The sequence below is a fragment of the Poecilia latipinna genome, unplaced genomic scaffold (assembly GCF_001443285.1).
Source record: "Poecilia latipinna isolate Pla-1442-1.1 unplaced genomic scaffold, P_latipinna-1.0 Scaffold746, whole genome shotgun sequence".
Lineage (NCBI taxonomy): Eukaryota > Metazoa > Chordata > Actinopteri > Cyprinodontiformes > Poeciliidae > Poecilia > Poecilia latipinna.
In genome coordinates this window covers 45,273-61,552 of record NW_015113362.1, presented here as the reverse complement: position 1 = coordinate 61,552, position 16,280 = coordinate 45,273, and the positions used below count along the sequence as shown (strand labels likewise).

Genomic DNA, 16,280 nt, shown 5'->3' with positions numbered 1-16,280 from the left:
GGCTTTTTTAGTGTGATTTTAGCCATTTGAACACCTTCCTAAATCTTACAGCCCTCATTCACTGTGTAATACAATCAATGAGCAAATCACAGTGTGCGCTGTTCCAACAAATGAAGTGGCTCTGTTCTCTTTATTCCCACAAAATGTTCTTTCGAACAAATTGTTTGGGAACAGTGCAACCCAGACAGGGTTGTTTTCCATTTGAGTGAACTCACTCCACATTTTTATAGCTTACATTTTTTTTCTGTTTATATTCTTTATGTCAAAGGTGGTAAAATTTTCCAGTGGGAGTTTGTCCACGGCCTGTTGGAGAGCGCCATCTACGGCGGACGAATAGACAACCCCTCCGATCTCCGCATATTGCGCTCTTACCTCGAGCAGTTCTTCTCTGCAAAACACCTTTCATCCACCCACTCTGCTGGACAAAGGAGGAGTAAAGGGGTGGGACGCATTTTTCCATCTCAAATCAGCCTCCCAAACTCCTGCTCCATCATGGTAAGTTGCTAAGATGACACAGACGGTTAAAAAAAAATCCAACACTGCAGCAATGGGTAGATCAGTGTTTGGAGTGTGTGACTGAATACAATTAATGCAGCATGGTATGATTTTTGTGACATGGCAGTTCAGTTTTAAAACTGCTTCCCAAGCAAGCAAAAAAAAAAAAAAAAAAGTAAACTGAATGATTGTTCTGAATTAACATTGGAACCCTTTTATAGTCGTTTAATATTGTTATCTTGTGCTAGATAAATTTTAGGTTAAAGATACTGTTTAGCAAAGCATTTCCTTTCACCAACAACTGTACTGTGATAATGGAATGCAGCATTAATTCCCACTGTAAGATTTTGCAAATGTGCAAAGTTTTTAATAAAGCTTTCTTATAGAAGCACAGTTTCCATATTCTAATTCCTCTTTATCTGTTTGGGTCAATTGCATCTTGCGAGGCAACAATATCTGACAGCAGTCACTGAGGTTTAAAGTGATCAGATGGCTGTTGTAGATATTGTGAAGTACAAGCACCATTTGGCATGTTCCAATATAGACTCTTAAGCTTTTTAAACTAATCTGCTTGACTTTTTCCCTCTGATGACTACAGCTCAGATTTATAATCGTGCTATATATGAAAGGATTATGGCAACTATAAAAATAATAAAACATGGCTTTTCCTTTCTGCCCTCGCCCTCTGCAGGAATCACTTCTGACTTATTCTTTTCCAAAAAATTTCAGAAATCCAAGCGCACATAATTTATGTATTAGTCTGCAGCCACGCAAAATTAGTTGTTAATACTACGGAATATTTTGTTAAAAACCTTTTAATAAGATTTTAAAAACTAAAGAGAGAAATACTGGTGAAAACAGCCACAGGAACTCTGATTAGTCGACTGCTTCCTTAGGCGACGTTAACAGAGGTTAATAGATGTAATAAATAAAGAATATACACTTTTAGCTACTCCCAAGTTTTGAGATTTATTTTTTCTTTATTTATATTTTAGAAAACTATTGATATTTTTTATGGACAGTGTGCTATTTTTTGTTAAAAAGTAATGCAGAATATTACTATATCAGCTAGCTATACTGTTAGCTTTTCTATGCCAAATCACAAACTATTAAGTAATTTTATTTCTCAAACGTATTACTTAAAATGCAATTGTAATGCTTTATTATAAAATAATTAAAACAAAGTGACAAGCAGTCTACAATATTTAGCTTAAGTGAAGCTAAATCTAAAGAAGGTGACTTATAATAACAGGAACTCAGGAGGTTTTTTTTCTCTCTTTCGGCACTATGGCTATGTGTGTGAGATGATGTGTCTGTGTGTGTCCTCTCAGGATTACCGCAGTGTGGTGGAGAATCTCCCAGAGGATGACAGACCTGCGTTCTTCGGTCTCCCTGCCAACATAGAGCGATCCTCACAGAGAATCATCAGCTCCCAGGTTCACACAGACACCACCATACAGCCTCCCTCCTTCTTCATTCGCTCACACATCCCAATCAGCACCACACCTTTCCTGAAGACAGACATAATGGTGTAGGTCTTTACAGTTGTCAATAAAAATAAAGTAGGTGGATCTTTACACGCAGGGATCCAAAATCTAACCACAAGTTAGGAGGCTTTTCCTGAAGTTTGATTTTCTATTACAGCATTACGTGACAGTGTTTCAGTGAGCTTCTTTTGATGTCAGAAGTGCTTGGCTTCCTTGCCTCTAAGGTTTCCTCATAGAAGTTCAATGGGGCTGAGGTCTAGGGCCCAAAAAGGAAAGTATGTAAAAGTCAACTTTTCATGGTCAACTTTGATCTCTGAGTTGTTTTTGCATACCTTTGAGGTGTCCTCGGGGCAAATATATTCTCTTGCATCATGAACTCTTCTCCACAAAAATGGAAACCGGAAGGTGTGTAGCAAGTTTCTGATGAACCGAGTAGTATGTCTCCTTGATCAGTGTAAACTCACTGTCATTCATATGTCTAACCCTGAAGAAATTACAAGCAGGGCAGGCAGATATAAAATTACGCCTACTATTTTTCACTCGGATGTATCAAGGATGTTCCAATCAGTTTTTTTTTTGTTTGTTTTTTTGTTACCTGATACTGATCCAAGTTTTATATTTAGACCTTGTCCCAAGTTCCAGTCCAGTAGATCATTAAAGTTAATAAAATCAATGCCAAGTACATGCTTGAAATCTTGGCAGCTTCAAATTGCAGTAAAATAACACTACATTTCATCAGTGTTACACTGATTCACTCACTACAGTCTCTTGTCCAGTTTTTCTTTTTTTTTTTCCCCAATAGATATTTTGTCCCACCAGAGTTTCTCCAGTTTACTCTCAACATGGTGGTCTAACCACTCCTCCTTTACTCCTCTTTTGTTAACTGTAATAAAGCTAATATAATGCAATATTAGCGTTCTTATATATGTTTAGTATATAGGTTTGATTGGCAGATACAACTGCATTGATAGAAAACAATGTATGTGTTGACCAATGTTTCCATTCATACATTTTCTTTAAGTTCTAGATTAACACTAGCATGTTTATTTTCTGCTTTCTATTGACTTGTTAAAAATCTGAATCATTGCATTTTTCACTACAATATTCAGGCAAAGAGTTATCTGGCTTCATCAATGAAGAACTTTGTTTTGAAGATCAGAAGATTTAGTATAGACTTATTATATTACCTTATTCCTTAGTGAATGGTTCTGTTTACTGTTTTTAAACACAAAACATTCTCATAAATCTTTTCAGGGAAATATGAACATCAAATTAACAAAGTCTGACAGGACAGAAAAGGATTTACTAATGCAAGTTATCAATTAATGAGCTAAACTAAAGTTGATTGATCTTGTTGATCTATGGCTGCTTATTATTTCATAAGCGGCCATTTTCTTAAAAAAAAAGAAAACTGAGTTTTCTCTTGTAGCAAGAGGGTCAACCATCTTCCCATAACAGGAAACACTGATTTCTTTTTTATTTTATTTTGTGTGTGTGTGTGTGTGTGTGTCAGATGTACCACATACTGACTGAATAAACAGGAAATTGCTTTATTTTTCATATATTATTGAACTTAGACATATTAAGATATAACAAAACAGGAATCCCTTAGGACGCTGAATAGAAAAATCAAAGATAAAAAGAATAAACTATTTGAAGCATCTATTCTCCCATGAAAAGAGAACCGTTACATACAGTAAGAAGAACCACAGACTTTACTTGTCATCACGTCTCAAAGAAAAGGACAAAAAGTGTGATGTGACATCAGGGCAGTCTACAATCTGTGGTGAGAGCGACACTTTGTGCTGTTAGTCATGCTTTCAATTCAGCATCCCTCTGAAAAGGTGGCCATGTTTGCTGTCGCAGGTATGTTATAACTTTGCTCCATGCAGTCCTTTAACTCATGACCGCCCTCAAAATCTACCATGCTTATTCTATTCATGTCTTTCTTCATCAAGTTGGATTTTCTTCTGTGTTTTGTCCTTCACTTTTGTGTCATCACATCCCCGCCTTCATAGTAAATCATTAATTTCTAATTGAGAATTTAATGCTGCTCTCCACACAACTGATTGAGCGCTAATAAGTTGAAACGTGAGGGACTTGTCGAATGTTTATATTTCAAAGCAGATCCACATAAAGTGGGCGGTTTTTCTTTCCTGTTCTGGGATGCCCCTGCATCAACTCCGCTTAAGGAAAACTAGCTTCGCCCTCTTCTGGATGGTGGCCACACTACGACATTGAAAGAGTTTCTAGTAAATAGAAATGGAAGTAATTTTAATCTAATAATCAATTAATCAACAATTAATCATAAATTGAATGTTTGCATCCCTAAAAAGAATAGACTAATTTAGCTCTCGTCCATCCTTGTTTACTTGTAATTATCTTTGGTCTTTGTCTGGTGATCACTCAAACCAGCAACCAAGTTCAATTCATGTAGCACTTACAAGGTACTTACATAGATGTGCTTGTGTGTATGTGTGTGTTCCTGCATTTCTTTCTTCACCTGTCCTCCACATATGTTACTGTCTCCCCTCCTGCTGTCATCTGTCACCAACACTTTCATGCACTCTCTTTTTAATTCTCTCTTTCCCCCTAATATACTCTCTCTATTCCCTAGAGGACCAATGTGACTGTCTGTGGGCTATGCAACTAACCTTGCACACCCACGCACACATGCGGCGGTTTTAGAGCATGCTGTTAAAAAATTAAAGTCAAATTCTTGTGGGACTGACCTACCTCAGGTCAGAGTGGCTGTGAATGAAAAGTTAGCTTTCCTTTAGTTTACTGTCGCTGGTTAATAATTATTCTCAGTACTTTAGCAGTGTTCATCTACTTAATTGATGAAAAATGCCAGATTATGACATATACTTTCTGTTGAAAAATAATGACACCTAAGAAGCTATCCTGGTACACTACAGCTTAATAGGAACAAAAAATTGTTTTTCCTAGGATAGATAGTCACCAATGCCCAGTTTACTTATGTCTAGGCCTCCATTTCCAATAGGAATTGTCCTTTAATCAGGTCCTTTTGTAAAATCCAGAAAAAGGTTTCAACAGGTTGCATGTAATTCAGCTTTACGTGCAACAGAGTAATTAGAGATGCATGAATGAAAATATCCCTGTTTGCATATTTGTTTGACTTTTTACTGTTTTTTGTAGGTAATTTCACAGTTGCGTGTGCTCAGCCGCTCAGTGGCAACAGGCTCCAAATTTGATCGGGAGCTGTGGTCAAATGGACTTTCACCTGTTCTCAACTTATGGAAGAAACTTAACCAGGTCAGTTCATCCTTTTAAATTATTTCTGGTTTTCTGAATCGAATATTGGTTTTGCTTCAGCCTTTTAAAATGTCTGTGATTCCTCTGTGTTGGAGAGTTCCAGGATGCAATAATTGAAAATGTGTGAATTCCCCAGCATTTTGCGGCGCTAATATCAGAGCAAGTAGCCAAGAGATAATTGTAAATTAGTCGTCAGTGACAGTCACAGTATAATAGGTCCTAGGTTGCCCAGTCAGCCAGCAGTCTTGTGTGTGGTTGCTTGGAGACAGGCACCTTTTTCTTTTTTAAGTCAAACGGACATGTACCTTTATATTAAATAATGTATCTTCCATATTCCCGTCCTCTTGCTCTGCTTCTTTTATTCACTCCAGTGCTATAAAGCACACATGCTTGCTCTGTCCTTGCACCTTTGCTTTGCTCAGCTTCTCATTGCTCTCTTAGTTCATTTTAACCAGAGTTGTTTTTACCTGCAGAGGAACAGAGAATGTCTGAGTCATTCATTACAGCTGTAACACTTTGTTCTAAATCTGCTGCTGTATGCTTTCAGCTAACTGCTTATCAGTCGTGAGTCGGCCTACAGTGTTTGACCATCAGTGCCTCAGAGTGTGACTTGCATTGTTAAGTTCATTATGTCTGTCAACTGCTGAAGTGTAACTTGTAAATATCACATTCAAGCACTTTCATGCATACAAACTATTTGTTCACTGTAAAAATGTTTGTCGTTGAGGGAGAAGCGAGAGAAGCGAAACAAAACAGATCATTTTAATGCGGTTATTAGATTATACTTTTGAACAGATAATGGGACTGCTGCAGTTAGGCTATCGCAGCTTTGCTCTGCCGCACTCTTCAACATCCACATTCATGCATCTCACAGCCCTAACTGTGGGTTTGTACAAGAAACGTACAGAACAGCACAGATAAGAAGTCTGCACTCTTCATGAAAAGGGCAGCATCATGTAAAATCGGCGTTGTTAAACTTTACATCATGTTATAATGTCATTCCCTCATCAAAGATGTTGCCTTGATTCTTTCAAGCTTGTTTGAGAATTTGTTTAATTTCCATGGAAACCATCAGATGTGGTTCCACCTGGGTGGAATTAGCCCCGCCTTCGAGGCACAAGCTCCTAGCTTCCAAGCTTCTGCCTCACAGAGAATCGCTCCCCCCGCAACTCCGACGCTCAACTCCTTCAGACTAGTCAACAGCAATTAGCAAACACCTGGTGGAACTGCGCACCTGCTGAGCTCATTATACGAGCTACTTCTCAATAAAAATGACTTCTAGAAAGGTGGAGTTTGAGAAATAACAGCAGTTTTTAAAGAGACAGAAGCCCACTTTCAAATCATTAAATTACGATGTCAAATTTATTTTACGTCGTATTTGAGATATTCAACACTTTTATAACAACCGACGTTAACTTAGTTACTTGATTGTGCTATAAAATGGCACTATATGTCTGGAAAACACATTATACTTCCCCATCTGAGTTTGTTGCCTCGTTTACTCACCTAACATCTTCTTGATTCTATGCATTAGATTTGTTATTTTTAAATCTTTACATCTGGTGTTTTATCAGTAATGCACATCCTCTTAGTCTAACTGCACTGCAGAAAAATGTTCTGTTGTGGATGTGGATACTATGCAGTTCTGAAAGCTGATGGTGTCATTGTCTGCTTTCTATCAGGGTTCTACTCTGATCCATCAGAAGGTTGAGCCACCTACAGAAGGTCAGAAGTCACCAATCCTATCGTTCATTGCTCTGGAGCAGTTTAATGCCATCCGCCTGGTCCAGGTGTGTGTCTGTGACAAAACTATTTTCTCATTCTGTTTAAATGGTGTTTGCTGATTCCTGTGTCTGTTGTGTACGTTTGTGAAAAGGATTTCATTAAAGAGCACAGGGATTCAACATAAATGCCATTGACACAACAAGCTTTTAAATCAGTTATTGATTTGGCAAGCTTTGCCTCACATAGAGTGCCTTACAAAAGCATTCATAACTCTTGAACTTTTCAGCATTTTTTTCATGTTGCAGCTACACATGCACAATTCATATACATGGTTTTCAGTTATTATTTTTACATTAAAATCTGATACGTGTGACTTGCATTTGTATTCACCCCAGTTTACTTTGATACCTCCAAATAATGCACTGAAGACAGTTGTCATCAGAAGACACCTGTTAGGTTATTCGACTTTGTGTAACTGATTACCAATATAATTACAGGTGTTCTGTAAAAGCCACAGAGGTTTGCTGGAAAACATTAGTGAACAGAAAGTATCATGCACACCAAAGTGCAAAGTTTTTGGAGAACTTTAAGCTGGTTAGGTTATGCAAACAATAATAATAGCTTAGGCATTATACAGAGCTCTCATCAAAACATCACCTAAAAATGGCCACAAGTGACAAGCTACCATGACATTGCTGTTCAGTTAAACATGCTGGGATTTCTTCCATTTACTTGGATTTCCCTGGTAGAATTTCCAGTGGGCCAATCAGCGAACAGAAGCAGAAGTTGTGAACGATGCCATTGACTTTATGCACCATTTTAGAATTATAGTGTGCCTGTAGTTTTAGCAGTGGCAGCGGAGGAAGTAAATGAAGCCATTCAGTCCGCGTTGGTCATTCTTCCAGATATTGAATTGACACTAACGGCTGCCTCGTTCGGCTCAGCACTTCTCTTTCTGCAGAGGAGAATGGTAGTTAACAGTGCACACCGTTTCCTGCAAGCTTCATAGCATCAAGCTGGCACATTACACGGACACAGCCAAACGCTAGTGATTGGGTGACATTTAAAACATCAACAGAGTCCCCGTCTTCAGGAAGCAGTTATTTGGCGAGACCCCAATCCCTCTGTACGAAGCAAAGCACAGTACAAGGGGGCTGGTTTTTACCAAGCTACAAAACGGACCTTCTGTGTCTTTAAACTCGGTGTATTTTTCTAATATAAAAAATTTTCAAATTCAAGTTAGTGAATTAGTGAATTATTTAGTAAATTAGTGAAAATAAAAAAGAAGTCTGTTATGCTGTGCACAAACAGTCATTATGGACAGGGTAACTCCAGTAAACCTTTTGGTGAGCAGCTGTACAGTTTGTGTTATGGACAGGATGTCCTGTATTTAAGATGTACTTCTTGTCACAGAGTATTCACCAGTCTCTCGCTGCACTGAGTAAGGTCATCAGAGGAACCCAACTGTTAACCCCTGAAGTTCAGAAACTGGCCACTGCCCTGCTAAATCAAGAGGTAAGAAACTGATTCCCAGAAGGGGTTACACTGGGAAACGCAGAGTTGGCAGTAATTAAGACCACCAACTATAAAACTAGTTTAGTCTTGCTGAGAAATTGTCTATTCAGGTACAGATTTTTTTTTTTTCTTTTTCTTGGTGAATTATAAAGTGGCAAGTAATCAGATGCTGCCTCACATTTTCCCTGAAGGAGTTCCCTGGCACTTGCTGAAAAAAATAAACTACTTGAATCACTGAGATTTAACATGTTTTCCACAGAAAGATTTATACATTACTTTTAAATATTTATATATTTTTGTCTTCCTCCACTGTTGTATAACATAATGCCTTCCTTTCCCTCAGTTATTTTGGAATTATCGCAAAAAACTTTGTGGAGAAATCAAGGCCACGGTAGCATACGGCACATAGTATACGGCTCTGACATGTAGATATCTTACAAACACAATCTGTATCTGTGTATATCTTAAGGCTGAATTGAGGACAAAAGGGAAAAGATGATGTGGAGGGGAACAGACTCCCAGTTCCCATCTCATTTCTTTTGTGTTTATAATCCCCTAAGAGAAGCCTTGGGCCAAAATCCTTCTTCAGTACATTTCTCCTTTTTTTTTTTTTTTTTTTTTTTTGTAATGATCAGCAGGTATTAAGTCCCCCTCACCCACTAATCATTTCTACCTCATCATTCTCTAGTTTACAGCTACTTCATTATGCTTTCTATTTTTCCTTATTCCAATCTGTTACCCTTCTACTGTTTTCCCTATGATTTATGTCCATACAATACTAAATTAGGCACCTTTTTTTATTTAGCATGTGTGCAATTTGGTTTTTAAATAATTGTTTACATCTACCAAAATTAAACAAAAAGGACATCAATGTTCAATGTTTATCAATGCTTTATCAATGTTCAAAAGAAAGGAAGCAAAGGAAACAGATGAAAAGAAATTGACATCATATGAAATTTTATAGTTTTTATAGCTAATAATTTTAAAGATCCCTAGATTATGATTTTAGGATACAAGCCTTGGACAATTGTTCAACTTTTTCTGTGATTTTAGTGATCGCATGAACCAGTGTTATCTTTTTATTTTGACATTTATTTTTTTCTATTAAATTTCCATCTTTTGAACATCCAATGCAGATCCCAAATATGGATACAGTATTCTACATAAGAAAATAAAAAAAAATAAAAAGAAGTGGCAATCCCCCCCGCCCTTCCCCCCAAAAAAACAATCATGCGCTGAGCTTATGATTTTATAAATAACTCAAATGATTCAACACCATATTTGATTTGTTTCTACTTGGACATTGTTTCTGTTTCAAAGTTTTAAATAGTTCTAATTTTGCAAATTTTTTGTTTGCACCATTCCTAATGTTTGAAATCGTATTTTTGATGCCGCAATAAGTATCAAGTGTCTGAAGTTTTATCTGGCCTTATTTAGCGTAATGCATGGTATCTCTTTGTCATTATCAAAATAGTCGGGAAATGGTTAAGAAAACGTAATTGAGAGAGTAATATCGATACGTTAATCACTCTTTGCTAATGGAGGAATAATTGAGTAGGAGTGAAAAGATATTCCACGGGATCTGAAACATCCCTGCCAACCTGCCTGTCATTTCAAGAAACAAGAAGATACAATGTCATAGGTGATTGATTGATTGATTGACTGATCGATCGATCGGTTGGAAAATAAAACTCTGGCATTGCTTTGCTACACATTTGAGTCTATGCTGTTCATCATGATTTTTCCAGTGTCTGTTTAATGTAAAGAAATTATGTGTCAAACATGCAGCACACAGAGCTGCTATCTGTGTTTTTGCTTTGAATCCCAACCCAGCTGGCCACATAGTCTCTGTAAACACCGTCACACAGTGGAGCTGCAACGTCAAGCTACCATTTTACAAGCCAGCTGGTACACAGCTGTGACTTCTTTGCTAGGTAAATTTGAGGTGTGAAGTAGTGGCAGGTTGACTTCAACCCCCACCCCCCAACCCCCCGTTGCACCTTGATCTTTTAACACAACACATGGAGCCAACATAAGTGTGTCTTTATGTCAAAGTGCTTTTTGAGGGGCTTACTGTAGCACACAATTTGACCAGGCTGCCCCAGATTTTTTGGACATGTCCTCATACAGCAGTAATTTTTGGTCACGGCTTTCACAAGCCAAGGTGTACCTCACGTGTGCTTCACTGCAACAGAATTGACTCAAAGGCTACTCAAATATTGCAGCAATGATATAAAAATAGCGTTACATCTACTTAATGTAGATACTTAATTTGGCTTGCAGGATATAGGAGGACGTTGCTTGGTGTTCCACAACATTTTTATTTCCATTTTCTCTTGTACAAACCTGCAGAACAGCTGGTCCTCATCCTGTTTTTCAAAATGTCAGCATGCATGGCACGACCAGAACCAGTTTCATAACAGCTTTTGTGTTAAAACATTTCAAAATTGAAGTTAACTATTTATTTATTGAAGCCTCTAGTTTACATTCTGGTGGCTGAACAGATTGCACTGGATAAAAAACGGTTTAACATCAGGCATCTCTCAGGAAGTACGTAGCATTACCCTGTTTGCTGACTAAGCCTGTTTTGTGACATCTACGTCGATCATGATCAGTCACATTTTAACAACACTTATCCTAACAGTCCAAGGACCAGTGTCCTCAACGTTTAGCCTCGTTTCTGCTTCTGCAGACCTGACTCTAATTTTTAGCTCATCACTAGAACTCTAAGATTTGATGCATGGTTAGGAAATATTTTGATCCAGGGGATGTAGGACTAAGCTCTCATCTACAAGTTGCAGGACTGTCTCTTGAGGACTGGAGTTTGAGACCCCTGTGTTAATCTGCTCACATGTTTACCCAACCAGTAGAGTTTCTTCTTCCTGCACAAGAGCTGAAGACTTTGAAAAAAGTTCCCATACAATCCCAAAGAGCACAACAATGAGTCGCCAGAGCATCAAATCCCAAAAATTCAAATTTGATGATGTTTTAGGATTTGTGTGTCAAATTTTATCTAAGCTGAAAACCCATAAAAGTTAAAAGGTCTACCACCAAAAAAAAAAAAAAAAGTCATGACTGATTTGTGTACATGTACATGTCACTGTATCAAACACATAATGGTTTCTAAAGCTTCAGAGAAACAGCAGTGACTTTCATCTTTGATTATGCTTTTCTGAATTGCCAGGCCGGGGCATTTTAGATGAACACTACATTTATTTGCTGCCAATTTTTTTTTTTTTATCAAACATCTGATGACTTTTGTAGCCACATTTGGCAATGCATTAGACATCACTGCTGTAAGCCAATGTTCCTCCAGCAGTACAAAGAGGACACGCAGTGACAAAGTGAAATGAAGTCACCCAGTGCAAATTATTTTTTCATAGCTATGCTGACTTTGGTGCCTCTGCAGGGCTTGTTTTTTTCTCAGAACAGTTTAAGTTAAGGTTACTAATAAAACCAAATAAAATCAGTTTTTATGACCTTCTGAGCTCAAAGACATGAAGCAGTACTTTCGCAACTACTACTTCAAAAAGTCCTAATTACATCTAATATTTATCTAGTTAGCAGATGGTGGTTGCCACTGCATCAGAAGCCTGTTTGTAAATGAACTGTGGAGACTTTTTCAGAAAACATTATGATGCATAACTGTCAGATCACAGGCTTCAACCACCCGTCACTGATTGGGCCATTTTCAACTAGGGGGAGAGAACCAGAATGAGCTGGAGAGGTGATTTATCTATTTGGAAAATGGACCGTTTGGGGTTGTAATAATGTAAAATATGGTATGCATAGCTGTGAGAGATCAGCTCCGCTGCCCCTCTGCTCAGCTGTGCAGTAAAACATAATTAGTTGCTTGGAAAGTGGCCAAGATACCCATCAGGGGAGAGTGGTAAGCAGTACTGCAAAACAGAAATAAATATCTGCAGTGCCTTTCGTTAGGGTAAAGATCATTAATGTGAAGATGTGACGCTGGTAAGACATTTCTTTATCAGAAGTGAAGCAGTCTTTGGCATCCTTGAGTTTTTCAGGACCAGCTGTAATTGCAAGAATATCAATATTTTCTGGGAAAACTTAGGTTCTTGAATAGGTTAAAAAACATATTAATGATCAAATTATTGATAATTTTTTGATCAAATTATCAAAAAATGTAGTTTATGTACCACCCTGTTTCAGTTATTGTTGTTTTCTGGCATCTTTCTCCTTTTAAAATGACAAGTGATTATAGAACATTTTTAAATCCCTTGCTTGTACCTCCGACATGACACAGACTAAACGTTAGCTCCTACTTTTAAAGTGTCATCTTAATTAGTTTCTGATATTGATCCTTGGATTATCTAAAATTCACAATCTGTAGTCTCATGTTTTGTTGTATTTTTATATAAGTGTTTGACCTTTCTTTGTTTTTGTCCAAGAGTTCACAGTAAGTACTGCAGGATGTTTTAGCTGTTTGAGACATAACTGTTGTCTCTCATTTAGTTTACATTTTTAATTTTTTTATTAAAAATGTGAACATTGTAGAATATTTTAGTCTGTAGATCAGCTTAATTCTTTTCTATACAGTATACTAGAGAAGAAATGTCTCAAATCTCAAACTGTTTTTTTTTTTAATCTGTTCATTTAGGAATATTTTAGCTTTTGAAGAAGAGATAGCCAAATACATCCCATACTTATTAAAGAGACCATTTAATTTAGTACAGCTTGGAAGGCATAAGTGAGATGCCAACTTTTAATACCGTTAGCAGTAAACAGGTAGCTAAACCTGGTAGTCTTACAGCTAAACCTGGTAGTCTCACAGCTAAACCTGGTAGTCTCACAGCTAAACCTGGTAGTCTCACAGCTAAACCTGGTAGTCCCACAGCTAAACCTGGTAGTCCCGTAGCTAAACCTGGTAGTCCCACAGCTAAACCTGGTAGTCCCACAGCTAAACCTGGTAGTCTTACAGCTAAACCTGGTAGTCCCACAGCTAAACCTGGTAGTCTCACAGTGCTTCCTAACCAATTTGTCTGACACTGTCACTGTTTATTTTTGTAACGAGTTCCCACAATGCTGCTACGCTAATTATTTAAAAGTAGTTGCGGCTTCTTCAATGGTTTTTGTAAATGAGGAGTCTCAACCAGCCTAATGAGAAGTAAACTCCATCAACATTCCCGGGTAACTCAAGGTCTCCTTGCTTTCGAGAAGATAGTAACACTCCTTATCAACCAACATGAAAACAATCACACTCGTCTGTGCCTTTGCAATGCTTGTAGGTCACACATCAAAAGGAAATGACTGAGTTATCATTTAAAAATAATGTTATAAGCATAATGCTGATACAACAGTATCAGCAATATATTCCACTCTGCTTTAGCAGTATGGTTCAAATGCATTCTATTATAATAGAATGTATTATGCAATGAGACAGCATGAGCATAATATTACTTGAGTTGATGATTAATTGAGGTTTTATTTACTTACTTGTATGATTGTGTATCAGAGGAGGGTGTGCAGTTACCTGATACGTAAGAAAACATGTGGAAGATTAAATCTACTTTTGAGAAGCAAGTATTAGGAGCAGTTAAAGAAAAACTGAGCAGAGTTAAAGCTTCTCAGTTATATCTATCTATCATTGGAAAGTATTTTATCAGTGAGAGAGAGAGAGAGAGAGCAGAGAATGATAAGAGTCTTTTGTTAAAATAGTTTTAATGTCAAATAAATGCTGTAGCAACATTTATTACATATTAGGTGGAGTGTTTTCTTCATTATATGATCTAAGACCAAATTTTCTGTCTTTTTCTATGTGTTCGCCAATGCGTCAGTGTCCCATAACATGGCAGAATAAATGGGAAGGACCAGAGGAGCCTATGCAGTACCTCAGAGCTGTTGTAGCACGGGCTCTAGCCACACAGGTAAGCCAACAGTGTGCATACGTGGAATGAATGCTCTCCTCTTAAAAACTGCAAGCTCAGGAGTTTTGCCCAGTAATGGATGCTAGTATAAAGCATTTTAAATTTCTTACATCACATGCTTTTTTTTAATTTTTCTATTTTATTTTTCATTTATCCAAAGGTGACAAAAATGCCGTGGATGCAGGATTTTAAAGTTTGATTTATAATCATGAGAGTTATTTATAGGTGTGCTTATTAATTAATACACCAGAGAAATCATTTCACAGTTTTCTACATTATCTGATAGCAGAATGTTGTAGGAAGTCTCACTCTTAGGTCAGTGACAGAAAATAAGGGTTCTTCCTCTCAGCTGTGTCTGACTGCACGCCTACCTCAATATGCTCCAACAGACTACTACTACACACACACACATACACACACACACACACACTCAGACATCTAAAAATAATTCATTTCTGTGTGGATGCATTTCATTATTGGAGTGCGTCGCAAAGCACTGTGTGCCTGTTTCTGTTTGCAGGCCTGCTTGTCCTTCTCTGTGCATATGTCTTCCTGACACTTCTCTCTTTTTTTATCCTTTATTCTAGCCTCACTGTCTACCTGAACTCTATCAGTCTTCATGTGTGTCTGTCTGGAGGCTGCAGTGTCCTTCACTGTCTCTTTCAGCTCATCAGTGCTGAGTGATAACTGTGTTAGCAGCTTTTCTGTATTCTCTCAGCTAATCAAGGCAGAGCCATCCAGAGCCGCTAAAGAACCGAGGGCCAGCAGCACAGTGTCCCCAGACATATGAATCAACCCTGGCAATAAGCAAGCTCAGATGTTTTAACTCTACCCCAAGTTACCTGTGTATAATTAGCACACACTGCCAAGCTTTAGCATATATTCCTCAAAGTTCGAGCTGTACCAATAAGGGCATTTGTGACAAAAATCTAATACCTGTTTTTTACAAAACCTTAACCTACTAATCTTTGATTTACACAAATCAGAAGAACTTCTCCCTGTTGTTGCAGAACCTCTCTAGAAATTATAGGTCTAGAAATTTCTAACAATTTTTGTGCTTAATCTGACTTGCTCAGTATACTTAAAATTGCAAACATAGGGGCACATATGCAAAGATATTTGCTGGTGCTGAATGTAAGAAAACTTGAGTTTGTGCATCCTTGTAATTAAATTAGATCCATAGCATTTTCCTTGTTGTTCTGGAACACAAAGGCTGTGTGTGTCTTATGGACAATCATAGAAAAAAACTAACTTCTGAAAGCTTCCAACATGATTTCTCCTTTTAGACGTAGCTCTTACACATTTTAAGGAGCATTATGTCAGGTCAAAATCTGGAGTTTGCCATAAGTTATTCAAATTTTAATCAAAAAAGTGAAAAAAATACATTCAGTTTGTTTTATTATTTCATTCCAAATGTTGTGCTTATGGCTGCCAAAAGGATAACTGTGACCTGATGAGAATCTGTTTGCTAATAATGTGTTAAAATCACAATATTAGTTGAAAACACATTATTTGCCCTGGAGATTGCTCTGCTTTGTGAATTTCCCATTCATTTTTTTTTTCTGCTGCAACAACTTTTACCCAAAAATCTGTCATGTCAATGTGACCATTATCTTTTACGTAGGATGTGTTAGCTAGTCAGAGCTACTTGACCATGAAATTGTCAAAGCCGATCAATGCCCAATTTCTAATACAGACTGATACCATGCTATAAAAAAATCACCCATTCCTAACAAAGATTAAATGAGTTCACTTTGATTATGACATTTTTTGTTCTGTTATTGAGTTTAGGCTGCTGTGACGGTTTTTTTTTTTTTTTTTTTTTTGTCTCCTTCAAGAGACTTCCAGACCAGGGAAATAAAACAGGTAAAAGAAATAAACAAGTAAAAAATAC

General features: G+C 37.4%; 1 protein-coding gene across 1 annotated transcript in view; it reads left to right on the top strand.

Annotated features, from left to right (window-relative positions):
* Nucleotides 1-16,280, top strand: part of dync2h1 (dynein cytoplasmic 2 heavy chain 1) — a 114,798-nt gene that overhangs the window by 90,054 nt on the left and 8,464 nt on the right. Inside the window, exons 87-92 of the mRNA XM_015045830.1 lie at nt 269-495; nt 1,827-1,931; nt 5,142-5,258; nt 6,941-7,048; nt 8,397-8,498; nt 14,297-14,386. Coding sequence (XP_014901316.1) covers nt 269-495; nt 1,827-1,931; nt 5,142-5,258; nt 6,941-7,048; nt 8,397-8,498; nt 14,297-14,386 — 749 coding nt within the window. The remainder of the gene's footprint in view (nt 1-268; nt 496-1,826; nt 1,932-5,141; nt 5,259-6,940; nt 7,049-8,396; nt 8,499-14,296; nt 14,387-16,280) is intronic.